The sequence below is a fragment of the Vicia villosa genome, unplaced genomic scaffold (genome assembly GCF_029867415.1).
Source record: "Vicia villosa cultivar HV-30 ecotype Madison, WI unplaced genomic scaffold, Vvil1.0 scaffold7, whole genome shotgun sequence".
NCBI classification, from domain to species: domain Eukaryota; kingdom Viridiplantae; phylum Streptophyta; class Magnoliopsida; order Fabales; family Fabaceae; genus Vicia; species Vicia villosa.
The window spans coordinates 2,096,707-2,112,618 of record NW_026706810.1 but is presented as its reverse complement, the minus strand read 5'-3'; the positions used below and the strand labels follow the sequence as shown (position 1 = coordinate 2,112,618).

Genomic DNA, 15,912 nt, shown 5'->3' with positions numbered 1-15,912 from the left:
ATATTTTTGAAAATTGAATGTTATCCTATTTAACTTAACTCTATATATCTATCTTGAGCTCACCAATTTGAATGATTGACTGAACATTTCCATAACTGTGCGGAGGAAGAAAACAAAAATCTGATAAGATCTGAATTCCTGAGAAGTATATAAAAATAGCAAACAAACAAATGATAAGGCAGACAGAAGGAGAAAATATTGCTCTAACTAACAATCATATTGTATTATCATATCACATCTCACAACCCATCTACTTGGATCAAACTCATAGATTCTGCCCAGATAAAAAATATTAATTTCATTAATTAACTTCTTTTTAATAATCGGATATCCTCTGCAGACAAATGTAATAATCGGATATCCTCTGCAGACAAATGTAGAGACTAATCATCTGCGCCCAATTGCAGAGACTAATCCAAATCCAAAGACTAATCATTCTAGTATGAGAGATTACAATTTTGTACTTATAAAGCATACAAAATCAGTATCATAATTTTTTTTTTCAAAGATAGTACATCTCCACTAACCTCAACCTAAAGTATGTCAACAGAAAACTTTTACCAAATTTGCAGAACCTGACTCTGTACATATTAGTACTTGATGAGCAGAAGCCAATCAACACAACAGGCTATATCACAAACATAGACACACAAAGTGCAACAAATGAACAAGTACTATATAACATTATCTCAAAATATGTGACAAAAAATCTGAATCACCACTAACATTTAGTAACATTGTTTAACTGTTAACATGACACAGAATACTTGACTTTATTGTTATTAGATTTCTACTATCATAGAAGTTATAACAAGGACTAAGGACACTTTTTATGTCTAATAATTATGATTCAACCACTCAACTTAACATTTAAAGCAACTCTGCAATGCAGGGTGTATAATGAGTTTCTCACATTATGGACAGGACCATTGTCATGAACTTATAATTAGGAATATCTATTAACTATAGTATTTAATAAGATTAGGACAAATAAATGAATAAATGAAATTGTTACATTTCAATTTTCAACTAGAGAGATTAAGATACAATGTTGATGAATTCCAATGGAAAATTGAATCAATACATAATCAAGAGAATTATTTCATTCCTTCAAGAGAAGCTTAAATTAAAACAAACAAACACCAGTAACCTACTAAATCTGTGTTGGAACTTCAATTATTTGACCTATTTTCTATTGCTACATGATGATATGATACCAAGCTTTGAAAAATCTTGTCAATGAAAATGGGGTGATGATACAAATTTTTCAATGGAAGGAAAAAAAAAGTGAATTAAATTGTGAACTTAATAAGATTAAAAGACTGAAGTGCTTCTGCCTAATCTTGATTAATATCTTAACCTCATCCCCGCATTCGAAACGAAAATATCATGGAAAGAATGGGGAAAGTAGTACCAATTAGCAAGAATCCAGTGATGATGAATGATAGTTGCTTCATGCTGTGTAGTTTTTGTATCATTCAGTGGTTCAACAACCCATCACAGCGCAATTATAAACAAAGTTACCGGATCGTTGTTTTCGATCGAGTAAACGCCATTGTGGAGGTCCTTCACTAGGCACCCAAGAATTGAGCTCAATGAAACCCTCACCGTGAGTCCTTGGTCCACCAATAACAATAAGCCTATTTCCACATGCTCTAAATGCAAGACCCCAGCCATTCATCGAAACGGCTCGCTCCGGAAGTCTCCCAATGGTATTCCACAGTTTTCTTTCTTTGTCATACTTTTTAACTTCCATGTCAGCATAATCAGCAGCATACAATTCATTATTTACAACGGCAACAAGAGGTGGTGCCTCGGTTGTAGCAGGCATATCGGGACCCCTACTACTTCGTCCGGGTGACATGTTAGGAATCTCCGTCCATGTTCTAGTCTGTAAATTGTACTCCTCCCCGCATGTAAGAAGCTTGGAATCGCATCCGCCGATTCCACCTATAACATAAAATTTTCCATCCATAAATACACCAGAACACATCTTCCTTGGTTTTTTCATACTCGGGAGTAGTTCCCATGTTTGCGCCTCCGAATTGTATAGTTCAGCCGAGTCGAGAATACGTCCCTCCGAATCACAACCACCTGCTAATATTGCAATCTCACCGAGGCTTGCAGACCCGAACAAACATCTCGGAGCATTCATTCTCATTCCTGATGACCACGAGTTAGTCAAAAGACTGTATCGATAAATCACATGAGACCTTAGCTCCCTACCAAACACAAGAAGTTCTGTTCCTACTGCTAAAGATTCCTTATCAGAACACATGAAGCATTCATTCGAAGCCATCCTCGGCAAATGCATCCATCTTTGACGAATCGGATCATAGGCTTCCCATTCAAGGAGAGCACATGAGAAATAAACCCAATGTTCCATGATACCATTCAGTCTCCTCCATGTATAAAGCTCGCCACTTCGGATTATGTTACGAAAGCTTCTATTAAGAGAAGCAAGCGAACCATAATCAGACCTAGAACATCGGCTGAGACAAGCAATCGAGCTGTCTCGGTTCATCCGTGGCAAAAGTGAGCCAGAATCCGAGGAATCTCCAGCCTGCTGCTCCTCATCAGATTGCTGAATACCAGAATCCAATGAATCCATTGAATCACCAGCACAAACCCCATGACAAACATCCACAGGTTCAGCAATTTCCTGATCTATTCCAGGAAGAACAGAATCCTTATTCTGCTGAAACGAAAGACGAACCGTTTCAACTATATGACAAGATTCCAACATCTTAGTACACTTCTTAGGATGATGCTCATCCTCATCCTCAGCAGCATCAATTTCCATCGGTCTCTTCCCATTTTTGATATCCAAATCCAACATATACTTCATGTAAGACCAATCGTTCTCCGTTTCACAACTGCTACAAAACAACCTCGGAACAACACAGGAACGCCCCTCCAACATCTCTCTCCAAAATATTCCCTCAAACTCCAATCCACCACAGCAAAATCCAAAACCTGCTCAAACACAGTTTCATCAAACTCAATTCAAATCAAAATTCCATTTTTTCAACACCCATCAAAAACATCGAAGCATAACCGTTACAATCAACACACAGAAACATCAACAAAGCAAAAACACACTGATTCCAGATCGCAATCCATTCACTTCAACCAACTATAAATCCACAAAAAACAACATTTTTCATCTCCTGAATGGATAAAAATCAAAACAAAATGTCACTTGTGGTAGAATAACAAACAAACAGATCCGATTCAGAAAAAAACAGCAACAACAACACGAAGTTCCAATTGAACAAATCATGCAGAAACGAATCCATCAATCCAATGTATGAACGGAAAAAATCAAATTTTGAACACAACCCACTATTCTTCACATCTCATGAATCATAAAAAATTATTAAAAAAAATAAAAATCAATCAAGATCTCAATTGATACAAATCACATAACAAACCCAATCAACTAATCAACAAACAAAAACCAAAAAAAAAAAATTAGAAGAAATCAGAAAAGCAATGCTAAAAACTTACAGTGTTAATCAAAATCAGAAACAGACGAATTGATGAACAAATTCTGAAATTGAACAAGAATCTTCTCTTCAACTAATTTTTTTTCTCTCTCTCATTTTCTATAAATAAAATCTATTGCATGTTAGAAGTAATCAATTTTCAATTTTTTTTTCTCTTTCTAAAGCGTGTTTGTTTTTTCCTTTGAGAAATTTCTCTGCAAAAATCAGATAGAAAATTTTCAGTTCTTCAAAATTGGAAAGAGAGAAGAGAAGAGGGTCCTCTTCAAGCCCTTATCTCTCTTAAATCATATCTTAATATCCAATTAAATAATAATCATTTTTTCCTAACTTTTTTATTTATTTTTTAAATAAAAAATTAAAAAAGTTTTTTTTTTTTTGGAAATGTTCATTTTTTTTAAGTGGTGGCGGTGGACGGTGTAATGGAAGCGGTGGTTGGAGTAAATGTGGGTCCACCACAATTTCATCGCCGTTTAATGACCGGTAACTGGTTAAACCGGTTTCGACACGTTTTGGACGGAGACAGAAAGAGACTAAAACGTTCCGTTTTGGATACGTCTCTCTCCGCCGTTCGATTTTGATTCGAAAAAACGCACGCGACGCGGTGTGGTGACGTGGCGGGATTTGGTTGGTTGGTTTTGTAAAGGCAACCGTTAAATTGAAATTCTCTCTCTTCATTTGTGAGAATTTGACTGGTCCATTTTGATGAATTAATAATAAATCTATGTTTTTTTTAATTAATTAATTAATTGGTTTTTGAAAAAGTGAAAAGCTATTAATTGATTATGATTTATGATGATTACGGTTGCCAAACACGGCTTGTGAAAAAAAATTACTTAAGTCAAAAAAGTAGATTGTGTCAAATCTTTCTAACTTCGATTTTTTTTGGTGAACTCTTGTTTGTTTTTTACTGTTGGATGGGATTTATATCGGTCTTGTCGTACTTTAATTTTACGTTTATTTCTATAGTAGAATTTGCGTTTCTACTTGACTTTTTTTTTTTTTTCATTGAGATAATTTAAAAGAGTTTTCAGTTTCCAAAATACTCCTTTGAAATATGAACTGCACATAGTTTGGTTTTTATATGGACTATGGTTGTGTTTTCTTTGGAAAAATAAATTTCATGGTGGTTTGATAAGTGTGAAAATGGTTTGATTCAATTTTTTTAATTTAAATTATTTTTTATTTTATAAAATTTTATTCTACTAAATTAATTCACTGAATATAATTGATAAAACTAATTTATTGGTTGAAGTTTGAAGAATTAAAGAATGCAGTTGTAAGGATGAATTTGGGTTTGATTCTCATATGGATCATAGATAAATCGTTTCAAGAAATATTTTAGAAATAATATTATTTTTTGCTAATTAAATCAACAAAATTAAAAAAAAAAAAAAAATGATATTAGATTTGATTTCCTTAAGTAACTCTAACAAGTATGCTCAAACAAATCCTGATTACGCGTGGATGATGGGATTATTGGAGAACTGTGGTCCATTAATCTCTCTCTAGAGATGTTTTTAATCATTATCGAGTCATTTTAAAATATGATAATCAAATGTGGGATCTTAAGCCTTTTTCGTTCGACTCACATTGAATTTTCTTAAATGGTTTACAGCTCATTGTCTTCTTCTTCATTATCGAGTCAATTTAAGGAGAAGTTTAAATCTCAAAACGTTAACCTAAAAGTTTGAAATAAACAACTGTTTGTTAAACTTGATGATCAAATTGAGTCTTTCAGAGAGGTGATAAGTAATTCGGACACCCTTGCCAAACAAAGAGCCCATGGGGAAGAGATTTGGTCTAGGTCTAAAGCAATTGTGGATCTTTGGCACTTGCTTAGAATCAAGGATTCTCGGTTATTTCAAAGATCTAAAGCTAATTGGATGACGGAATGAGATATTAATATTGATTTCTTTCATGCTTCTGTCAAAAATAAAGGTAGCAAAAATGCTATATTGTCCCTTAAGGTGGGCGATGGTTGGTTAGAAGGGGTGTTTAAGATTAGAAAAGAGGTTTTTAATTATTTTTTCAATCTTTGTAAAGAGCCAAATTTGTTCCAGACTTGATGGAGTTCCTTTCCCCTCCTTATTAGTGGATGATAATTAGGTCATGATAACACCTTTTCTTCTAGAGGAGCTAGATGGGGTGGTAGCGCAGTGTGATGGGAATAAGAGTCTTGATCCTGACGGGTTTAATTTTTTCTTTTTCAAAAGATTCTGGATTTTGCTAAGAGAAGATGTAGGGATTATGTTTGATTCATTTCACTATTTCGCATTGCTACCACGTAGATTTCCTCTTACTTTGTAACTTTGATCCTAAGGTTAAGAATCCATTTTTGTTGAGTGATTCTCGACATATTTCTCTTGTAGGTTCCCTTTAGAAGTTGGTGGCCAATAGACTTGGATTGGTAATGGGGAAACTTATTTCTCCTAACCAATCAGATTTTTTGAAAAGAAGGCTTTTGGTTGATGGTGTAGTGGTTAAACTCTCTAGAAAGGTTTGTCTTATTTTCAAAGTGGATTTTGAAAACACTTATGATTCAGTCAGTTGGAGCTTTCTGGATTACATACTCATAAGATTTGGGTTTAGTGACAACTGGAGGTCCTAGGTTAGAGTTTATGTGTTTATCAAAAACCTTTTTGTGTTGGTTAATGGTTTTCCAACTTAAAAAATTAAGGTTCAAAAGGGTTTGAAACAAAGAGACTGTTTAGCCCTTTTCATATTATTGCTTGTGCTTGAAGGCCTTAGTGGTTAATTAAAAAGGCTAATGACTTGGAACTCTTATCAGGAGTTAGCGTTAGTCTCAAATTTGGTGGTTTCCCACCTCCAATACGTAGACAAAACATTAATCTTGCTTGAGACTTCAGTTGAGAATTTGTGGAATATTGAAGCTATTATTAGAGGTTTCGAACTTAGTTCAATCCTCTGGGTCAATTTTTTAATAACTATTTGATCGAGATTAATGTGGATCCTGGCTTTTTAGAGTTTTGGGGGGTTTTTTTCACTCTAGGATTGAGTTTCTACTATTTAGGTTTATGGGCCTGTCGGTAAGAGTCCGTGCTTAATTGGTAAGCACTTTGGACTCTCTAGTTATTCTTATGTGTGCAAAAGACTCAATTTTGGAAACATAGGTATGTTAGCCTTACGGGGCGAGTGACCCTTCTTAATTATGTTTTTAATGTTGTTTCTATATTCTTCCTATCTTTTTAAAAATGTTAGTGAAAGGTGTGGGAGAAATTACTTAGGATTCAAAATATGTTTCTTTAGGTGGTGTGAAATGTGAGAATAAGTTCTCTTGGGTGAAATGGTCTGATTTGTGTAAACGTAAGAGTAAAATAGGATTGGGTGTTAGGGACCTCAAGCTGGTCAATCTGGCCCTCTTGGACAAATGGAAGTAGGGACTAATTTTGGATGCCTCCAGTTTTTGGTGTGATATACTTACAGGTAGATATGATGATTCAATTGTTTCCTCCTTAAGTGAGGGTAGGTCTTCGGGGATTAAGCCCAGTTTCTCTTTGGTGGAATGGAATGTATCTTCGAGGGTCCAAAATAGAATATTATACTCCCAATTGGTTGAAGGATGGAATCATTAAGAAAGTGGGATCGGGTTTTCAGACCTTCTTTTGGGCGGATCCTTGATTAATAGTGCATGTCTAAAGATCAAATTCCAATGGCATTTTAATATCTCTCAAGTTCACAATGAGAGTGTGGGGGAAATATGTTAGTTGGTGGACAAGAGGATTTCATGGAATCTGAGATGAAGAAGATCCTTTTTTGTCAATGAAGAACCTTTGGTTTCATAGTTCTATTTGGTTCTCCAAAATGTTTCTTTGTCTGAGGATATAGATAGATGGATTTGGAGACATGCTAAAAATGAAATCTTCTATGTTTCCTTTGCTTACAAAATTCAAGTGGACCTTAGAAGTTCTTCTACTCCCACCTATATGACGAATATTATTACTCTCCCACTTATTTGCGATAGTTGGGCTCCGTCTAAGGTGGTGGTTTTCTCTTAGAAGCTCTTGTTAGATAGATTTTCTTCTAGAGAGAATCTTTTCAAGCGGAAGGTTATTATGACCTGAATAATGCGTCTTGTATTATGTGTGTGGATTTTCTAAATATTGTCTTTCATTTGTTTGTTATCTATGTTTTAGCTTCGACAATTCGATATAAAATTTTTAAGTGGCTAGGGTGGATGGTTGTTCTCCATGAAGATCATTATTCGAGAGATCACTAGAAATTTTCACGAAGATTGACTATCAAATTATCTTTTAGTATACTCTAACCTTAGTGTGAAATATGATATCCATTACTAAAATTAGAGTGGCTAACTGAGTTTCGTTCTCTCATGGATTAGGTATCACCCATAGTCTCGTTGGTCTATTGTATTAAGTAGGAACTCATACTGCTTTTTAATTTTGAGGAGTACGTTTTTAAACAATTTGTGAAGCATGTTGAATCCTATATTGTAAATATGCCTATTGGTTTTCCTTCTTGATCTGTGGTATTTTGGTTAGTAAAAAAAGACATAGTCACTAGTGATGATGAGATTGGTATTGTTCATAGCATTCTCAATTTTAATTGAAAGTTGTTTGTCAAGAAACATGTTATTGACATTGTGCTACCTTTAGACGAGTAACATCTATCATCTCACCAGGGTGTGTGAGAAGTCACATTCTCAAGACTTTGATTCATGAGGCAAATAACTTACAAGAGATCATCACTACATCCTCTGCTAGAAATATTGTGTGCGAATGAATTATCAAGATGTTCACTCCTCACTCTGTTAGAGCATCAACTTCTCAACCTCCTATTCCTAGTTATGACATTGTTGCATGTTAAGTAAGATGTAATGTAAGAGAGTTCTTTAAAAAATATTTATTTTGTTCTAGAATTTGCATAATCTATTTTTTAAAGATCTTTTTAGAAAATATTCATTTTGTTTAAGATTGGATATATTATGGATTTGTTTGTGAAAACCGAATGGGTCTATTAGTCGAATTGACTCTATATAAAGAGGGAAAATATACACTCACCATATGAGCTTATGATGGATGCTTTGCTGATTAAGAAATAAAGTGTGTTCAACTCAGACCGTGTTATTTTCTATTACTCTTTGAGAGACGAAATTGTGATTTTTTTTCTTGAATTTTATCACGTTTTTATTGCTGAAGACTTACAAACACTCGAGAGAATGTTTGAGTGGAAGTGAGATGATCTCAAATTCAGAGAGAAATTGAGTTGAAATTCACAAATAATATTAAAAAAATAGTCTTAAACTAAGAGATAGTTCAGATAAGACTCCACTATTTATTATTAAATTAATGATGTTTATTTCTATTGTTTTACTGTTCTTAGACATATCTAACAATTACACTGAATTTAATTAATAATTTTTTTTTGTCTTTTATTTATTACTTTATTTGATTATTCTTCTATTATTTCTGACCATCTTTTTATATATATTAATTTAACCTTGTGTATATCATCTTATCTAATACACATAATTTCAATTATACTTTAAACATTATATCTCTTATCTTTATCATTTTAGCATACTCTTTAAGCTCCTAGATAGCTCCATAAGATATTTCACATTTGTAGCTTATATGTGAAAAACTACTTTAAAATAAGCAAAACAATGTTAGCAAGCAAAAATTATAATGTGTAATCTTCATTTTGTCACTGTTATTAAACTTTGAAAACAATTAATTATCCAAAACTTCAAGTTAGATTTAAATTATCAAACAATACCAATATTAGTACTAATCTAAGGTAGATATCTTAAACGGTGGTAGAAAGTGTTGATATACATATACTCTACCAAATTATATACCATTATCCAAACTGTAGCAATTTTAATTTAATACAACAATAAAGTTAAAGTGTCACCGAAAGGATTAAGTATGCTGGACCTAGAAGCTTTGACATTGGGACACCTCTACAAATGAACAAAGAGATTAACTTCAAATTTGTTGCCAACAACACTATTACTGTATTTAGACGGTGAGAGATTCTCATTCTCGAGTTAAGTTTTCATAATCATGTCAAACTTTTAATTATAGTTCTAATTGTCATTGTTCCCTATCTAATCTTATAGCCTTTGAATTTGATTGATAGGGGTATTCTTTTGCATCTAATTCGTGGCTATCACCCGTGTCAATTACTATAATATAAAATATAAAGTACATTATGTTTTTTTATTATCACATAGTACGTGTTTTCTTTCTGATCAAGTGTATATCCTTTATTCCATCATGTGTCGAGTGAAAATAGTTCCCATATGTTGGTCACATTCACATACTAAAGGATTAAACAAGACTTAAGAAAATAAAGCACTAGCTGGACTAGTTAGTATAAATAATAAATTTAGATTTACTATAAATAAAAATAAATAAATAAAAATAAGATAATCTAACTTTACAAGTGTGCATAATATAATATTAACATAAATTTATTAGTAAATTTTAAGTTTAAATAGACAACATCCCGGTGTAAGTAAGATTCGTTTTAGTTTTATGTAAAAGATTTTTTAAAAATTTTTCCACGTAATATTTAAATTTCTTCGTTATAGTCTTCGTGCACACTATTTGAGTTTAGATGCCATTTTGTGAGTGACTTAGCAGCCTAGATGAAATTTTTTTATTTTTAAAAATTTATGTAAATTATTTTAATTTTTTTAATTTTTAATAAATCAAGAATGAGGTAGTTCATGTGGATTTTTTCTTAAATTATTTTTTATGAAAATTTAATTGTAAATTAATTAGGCTAAATATTTTTTTTTTGTCCATGTACCATTGGAGCACTTCATCCTTTATGATTTAATTTACAAATGATATATACATATTTACATTTCAATTTTTTCTAAAATCTTTGTAATATCACTACTATCAACCTATGATTGAAATTTCTGAAACTCTCCAAATTTCTAAACCCATTGCAATTGAATCAAATTATATGTAAATCTAGATTTTGAGAGATAACTCTTAAAGAAATATAAAATGCTCTTTCACATCTCGCGTTGTATTTTATTTGTATAAGCTTCCCTGTTTAACAGAATTTAGAATTCAACAATCATGATTAGTTGATTACTGCCACACTTGTAGCATTTTGTTACATTGTGTAGCAACCTGCCCTAAAATTTTTAGATTTTAGAGTCGCCACCTATTCTACTAGGGCGAATAGGAAACCCTAAGAAGTTTAAAGATCTGGGTAAGTTATTATAATCAGGTCAAGGGAAGGTGTTAGGCACCCTTAACCTTTCCCTAAGGTTTTGTCTAAGGTAATAGTTTATGGCTAATAAAGAAATGTGACAGAAAGTTAAATAAGGCAAACCTCAAACCTATTGAAATTTTTGGGGAGAGGGACTCGCCTTGTTACCAAGTGCCTATGTACCTCCTTATGGAGGATCAGAGTCTACGCAGTTCGGGGTTTTGTTGGTGTTTTTTAGAGGTTGTACGCCTTCGTAATTTGTATGTTGAAGTGTGTTTTAAATTGCAGTTCGCAGTTATGCAATTATCGTAGTTTCGCAGTTCGCAGTTTGTGAAATGTTAATGAATTATTACGCGACATACAACCCTATTTAATATCTTGAAGCCTTAGTATTGTTAATCGCATTAATCAATTGATTTGATCAACATAATTAACAAATTAATAGGTATTGATTTTATTACTAATTATCATAATCAATTGATTCGATTACAACCATTAGCAAATTGATTTGTTTTAAATTAAAAGGAAATAATTTATTATTAATCATTGTAATCAATTGATTTGATTAAAATAATTAACAAATTAATGAAGAATTACCAATTATCATAACTGATTGAATCGGTTAAAACCCTTAGCAAATAAGCCTATTTGAATATATTGTTTTAATTAATTGAATAATTGATTATTAATCATCGCGATCGATTAATTCGATCAAAACAATTAATAAATTAACCCTACTACTAAATTATATTATTAATCCAATTTTAAATTCATTCAATCCTGGTACGTTGGATCTGAGGGGGATGCCATCATGTGGCTGGATATCGAGGGTGTATGGTGAACCATATGGCTGATAGCGTAGGGGATCTGGAAACAAGTGATTCATAAAAATAATATTGGAGAAGCCAAGGATCGAGCCCAGGTCTCTTCCCTCGTACGCTCACCTTGCCAACTCAACCAAATGCGCAGTTTATTTATTAAACGCACTCAGTTTATAATATAGAAAACCAATAATTAATGATGGAAAACGCGCGCACAATTTTGAAATAACCAATGGTGTGTTGCCACGCGACCTTCTTCTTCCCCAGGACCTGCAATTTTCTGGAAAAATAGCTACGAATTTGCTACTATTTCGTTAGTAGCAAATAAACCTGTCAACCATTAAAACTACATACGTGCATAAAAATGTTTCGCAACCCTACGAATCAGTTCGTCCCGTCCCTCTGAACACGATGGTACCTATAATTACTCCTAATTTTACCTAAATCAGAAAACCCCAATTCGAGACCTCTAAACCTAACAATGGCACATTACGATATGGTCAAGCATTCATCAAATAAACTACCCAAAATCGTTCTAAACATCACCACAAACCATAATATGCAATCAAAATTCATGTATGATGTGTGAATCCTAGTATTCGATCTTAAATTGTAAGTGACATACCGTGGCTTAAATGGAGGTGATTCTGGGGGTGTTGATGTCGTGTGATGATCCAAGCAGCTTCAGGGACCTTCAAGGATTGTATTGCAACCTTCAAAATGCTTTAAAATCTTTCCAAACTCCAAAACTGAATTTGTGTTCTTGAGTGAAAATTTTGCTCTTTAAATAGGGTTCTTGCTCCCGAATTTTTCGTCCCCTTGTGATCTGCACCACTTATGTACTTATAGTAGGTGGTTTTAGGTTAATAAAATTGGCCAAAATCTCTTTGAATTAATCATTGAAAATTTGAGAAATTTGATTTGTGAATCTTTCTAATATTGGCCTAAACTCAATACAATCTTTCCCATTACCATGTGCACGAATTTGAATGCAAAATATGACTTAAATGTTGATTGAATATGATTGGAATAAGTCTTTAAATCATATATTTGATTTTCCCTTGATTTATTTGATTTTAATCCCCTTTTAAATGAATAAAAATCAAATAAAACTCAATAATTCGTGGCAATTGGATTTGATATCTTGGATAACTTGAGGATCAAGATTGGGCCAAAAAAGGTTGGGCTTGTTTGCAAGAAAATCCATTTTGAATCACTTTTATTTCACATTTTCCCTTCAAAATTGTCCAACTTTGACAAGGCATATCTCCCTCAATTTTTAAGATATGGAAGAGTTCTAGGACTTTTTAGAAAGCACAAGATGTCCTCTACAAGTCACTTCGGAACCTTTTTTGCATTTGAGGACTTTATCTTGATGATATTGGCTTTAACAAAAAACTGCTTTTTGTTGACTTTCAAAAAAGACCTATAATCTTTTGGACCATATCTCTTAAATGAAGCATTTTTAGCCTTTGCATTAGAGGCATAGTTGTAGAGAATTCAATTTCCTCCAAAATAGGCTTTGGTTGGGAAATTTCTGATGTTCCATGTGAAAGTTATGGTTGATCAAAGTTCAGTTGACTTTTGGGTCAAAAACCCTAATTTTAGAAACTTTGAGTTTTGTTGATTTCTGAACTTTCCTCTATGAATCATGATCAACCCTTGATCAAATGATGAATTTTACTTCAAAATATTGATGTTGACCAAAAATCAGGAGTTTTGACTGCACTTTGACCATAATTGACTTTTAGGTCAAACTAGTCGACTGTTGACTATCCGAGCAATTGAATGAGCAATCTTTGGAGTTAAAGCTTGAATTTTGGCATGGGGATAGTTTGAAACCTAACAAGACATATGATATCCATTGGAGACCTTGATTCATCAATTTTATTAAGAGAATGCAAAACCCTAGTTCAGGAGGTCTTTGATTAGGAGAGTGTGCCTTGGGTTAACCCTTTAGTGGAAAATAAAATAGATAAAGAGAGAGAAATTATTCCCGAGAATTATAGAGGTTAAGTCTAATGAAGTGAACTACTCCTCTACCCATGAAGATCCTGAGAGTATCCACTATTGCTTGAGAGTTTTTAGAAGGTTAAATGCACGACCCTCCTTTTACAAGGAAATTAAGTTTTTAGGATAACTTTTAACCAAACAACGAACATGCTTGAATCAGTTAGTCTTCACACCAAACAATGAACAAGCTTGAAGCGATTAGTCTTCACACTAAACATAGATTTTGCACAGACTGGTCTCGAACCAATACGGAGTTGTAAGTTGGATAACCTCCAAATTGAACTAGGATTTTATATGCATTGACCACACACCAAACCTATATTTTTAACAGGTTGATCTCAAACCCATTGACTTTTTATACTAGGTTGAACTCTTAAACCAAGAGAGATTTTACACCAGGCTGACCTCGAACCAATAAAGCTTTTAACTGGGCTAAGCTCAAGAACTGTTATGGATATTTTTCACTGACTGATTTCCACAAACTAAAAGAGAACTTTTCAATGACGGAGCTCACGAACTAAATGGAAGTTAAATTAATTTCACAAATAAGAGATTTTTAAGTGGTTTAACTCCCAGCAAAAATAATCACTTCCTAAAGAAGAATAATTTACTCAAGATAAACATTTTACTCTTGGTAAATTTGCAATTATACCTTCACCCAAAATTGTGGAATCTTATTTTACAGGTGATATGATTTTAACAAGGACAATACATTTTGATGATGACAACTGATGTCTTCTAACAAGTCAAGCATAAGCGATTAAGCGGATAAAGATGCAAAATTAAGTATATGGACTTGACTATCCAATGATGGAAATCAAATGGAATACAACTCAAGCCACATCACAAGTGAACTCAAGCAAGTTTATTCAAAAGAAAGTATCTGACAAAGTCTTGAACTGCAAGAAATACCTACCCTAATTAGTCTGAGTGAATACTTTATAAAAATTAGAGCATTCTCGTAACACTGCATGGCTAAAACACACACACAAAGTCATTTTTTCAAACAAATTTTTCTCAAGAAAATATCTTCAAAAATATCTTAAAGTTGTGTTGGAAGAGTTGGAAGCTGTCGGAATAGCTCTGGGAAATGTTTTGTCTTTGCCAATCGATTGACACCTTAACCTAATCAATTTTCTCGGTTCAAAATTGAGACCTAAGCGATTATCACAACATCTTCATGATGCACAATATCTAGATATCTTTTATTTCCTTTTTGAACTTACAATCAATTATATTAAAGGTATCTAATCGATTGACATTAAGTGTTAATTGATTAGCAAATATTAAAGTGCATTGAAACCAATTTTTTTAGCCAACCTCTAGCCTATAAATAGCGGTCCCTTCCCTCATTTCAAATTATCCAGAATCGTATTTTGACACTTCACACTCTCAGGTTATTGGTTAGCTCGTGGTAAAGCTAAGGTTTAAGCTTGAATACTAAATGCTCCAATATTCTCGTGGAAAGCGGACTAGTCGCTTCAATTTGTTATTTGGAATAAAAGAGTCAAACTGCTCAATTCTTAGTCATATTTTTGGTTGGAAGTCAATCATTTTTCTTGTATAAGGGGGTTCATGAGTATTACCTATTAAAATATCTCAAAGTTTATTGGATACTCTCAAGATCAATTTTTGGGAAGAGGAATATGTTTTTTTTTTATAAAACCTCTATAATTTTTTGTGTTCTCTCTTCTCCCTAAACTCTTTACTCTCCGCAATTTATATTCCGTAATTTTATTTTTCGCTGCTTATTATTTAAAACTTTTCTCAAATTTTTTTAACTCAGATTTTACTTCCAAAAAAAAATTTAAAACATCATTTTTTGAGCCACACAATTCACCTATCTCTTGTGTGTGAATTCACATATCCAACTAAAACAATATCCTTACGAAGACTCTATAACACTCTCAAAAGCATTATGGCTAGAATATGTGAGAAAAATATGAAAGATTTAGAGAGGTTATGAGATAAATTAAAAATGAGGTTTTTCACGTTGTATTGATGTTTTGAAATGATATAGAAGCTCTCTATTTATAGGCCAAGAAATGGTGTAAATTGGGAAACAATCCATGGGCCAAATAAATGACCTAATCGATTAGGCAATGTCAATAATCGATTGTGGCTGCCTAGAATGGAAAGTTTAGATATACAGTCATTACCAATTATTAAGAGACTGTCATAATCCTTTAGAAACTCGATCAGGAATCATCTAATCGATTGGGCTATAAATCTAATCGATTAGACAATTTGAAAAGGTTTTTTCAATCAAGTAGACAAACCCCTAATCATCCGACTTGACTTCAAAAGCATTTTTTTTGTTATTTTAGTAAAAAAAAGTGAGAGACTTCTCAATATTT

At 32.9% G+C, this 15,912-nt stretch overlaps 1 protein-coding gene across 1 annotated transcript; it reads right to left on the bottom strand.

Moving 5' to 3' along the window:
• Positions 1-995: 995 nt before the first annotated feature.
• LOC131643142 (F-box/kelch-repeat protein At1g26930-like) lies at positions 996-3,793 on the bottom strand. Its single transcript, XM_058913294.1, has 2 exons — positions 3,511-3,793; positions 996-2,976 (listed from the first exon to the last, which is right to left on the bottom strand). Exon 2 carries the CDS (start codon positions 2,921-2,923, stop codon positions 1,487-1,489), a length of 1,437 nt encoding a protein of 478 aa, XP_058769277.1. The 5' UTR covers positions 2,924-2,976; positions 3,511-3,793; the 3' UTR covers positions 996-1,486.
• Between the last annotated feature and the right edge of the window lie 12,119 nt (positions 3,794-15,912).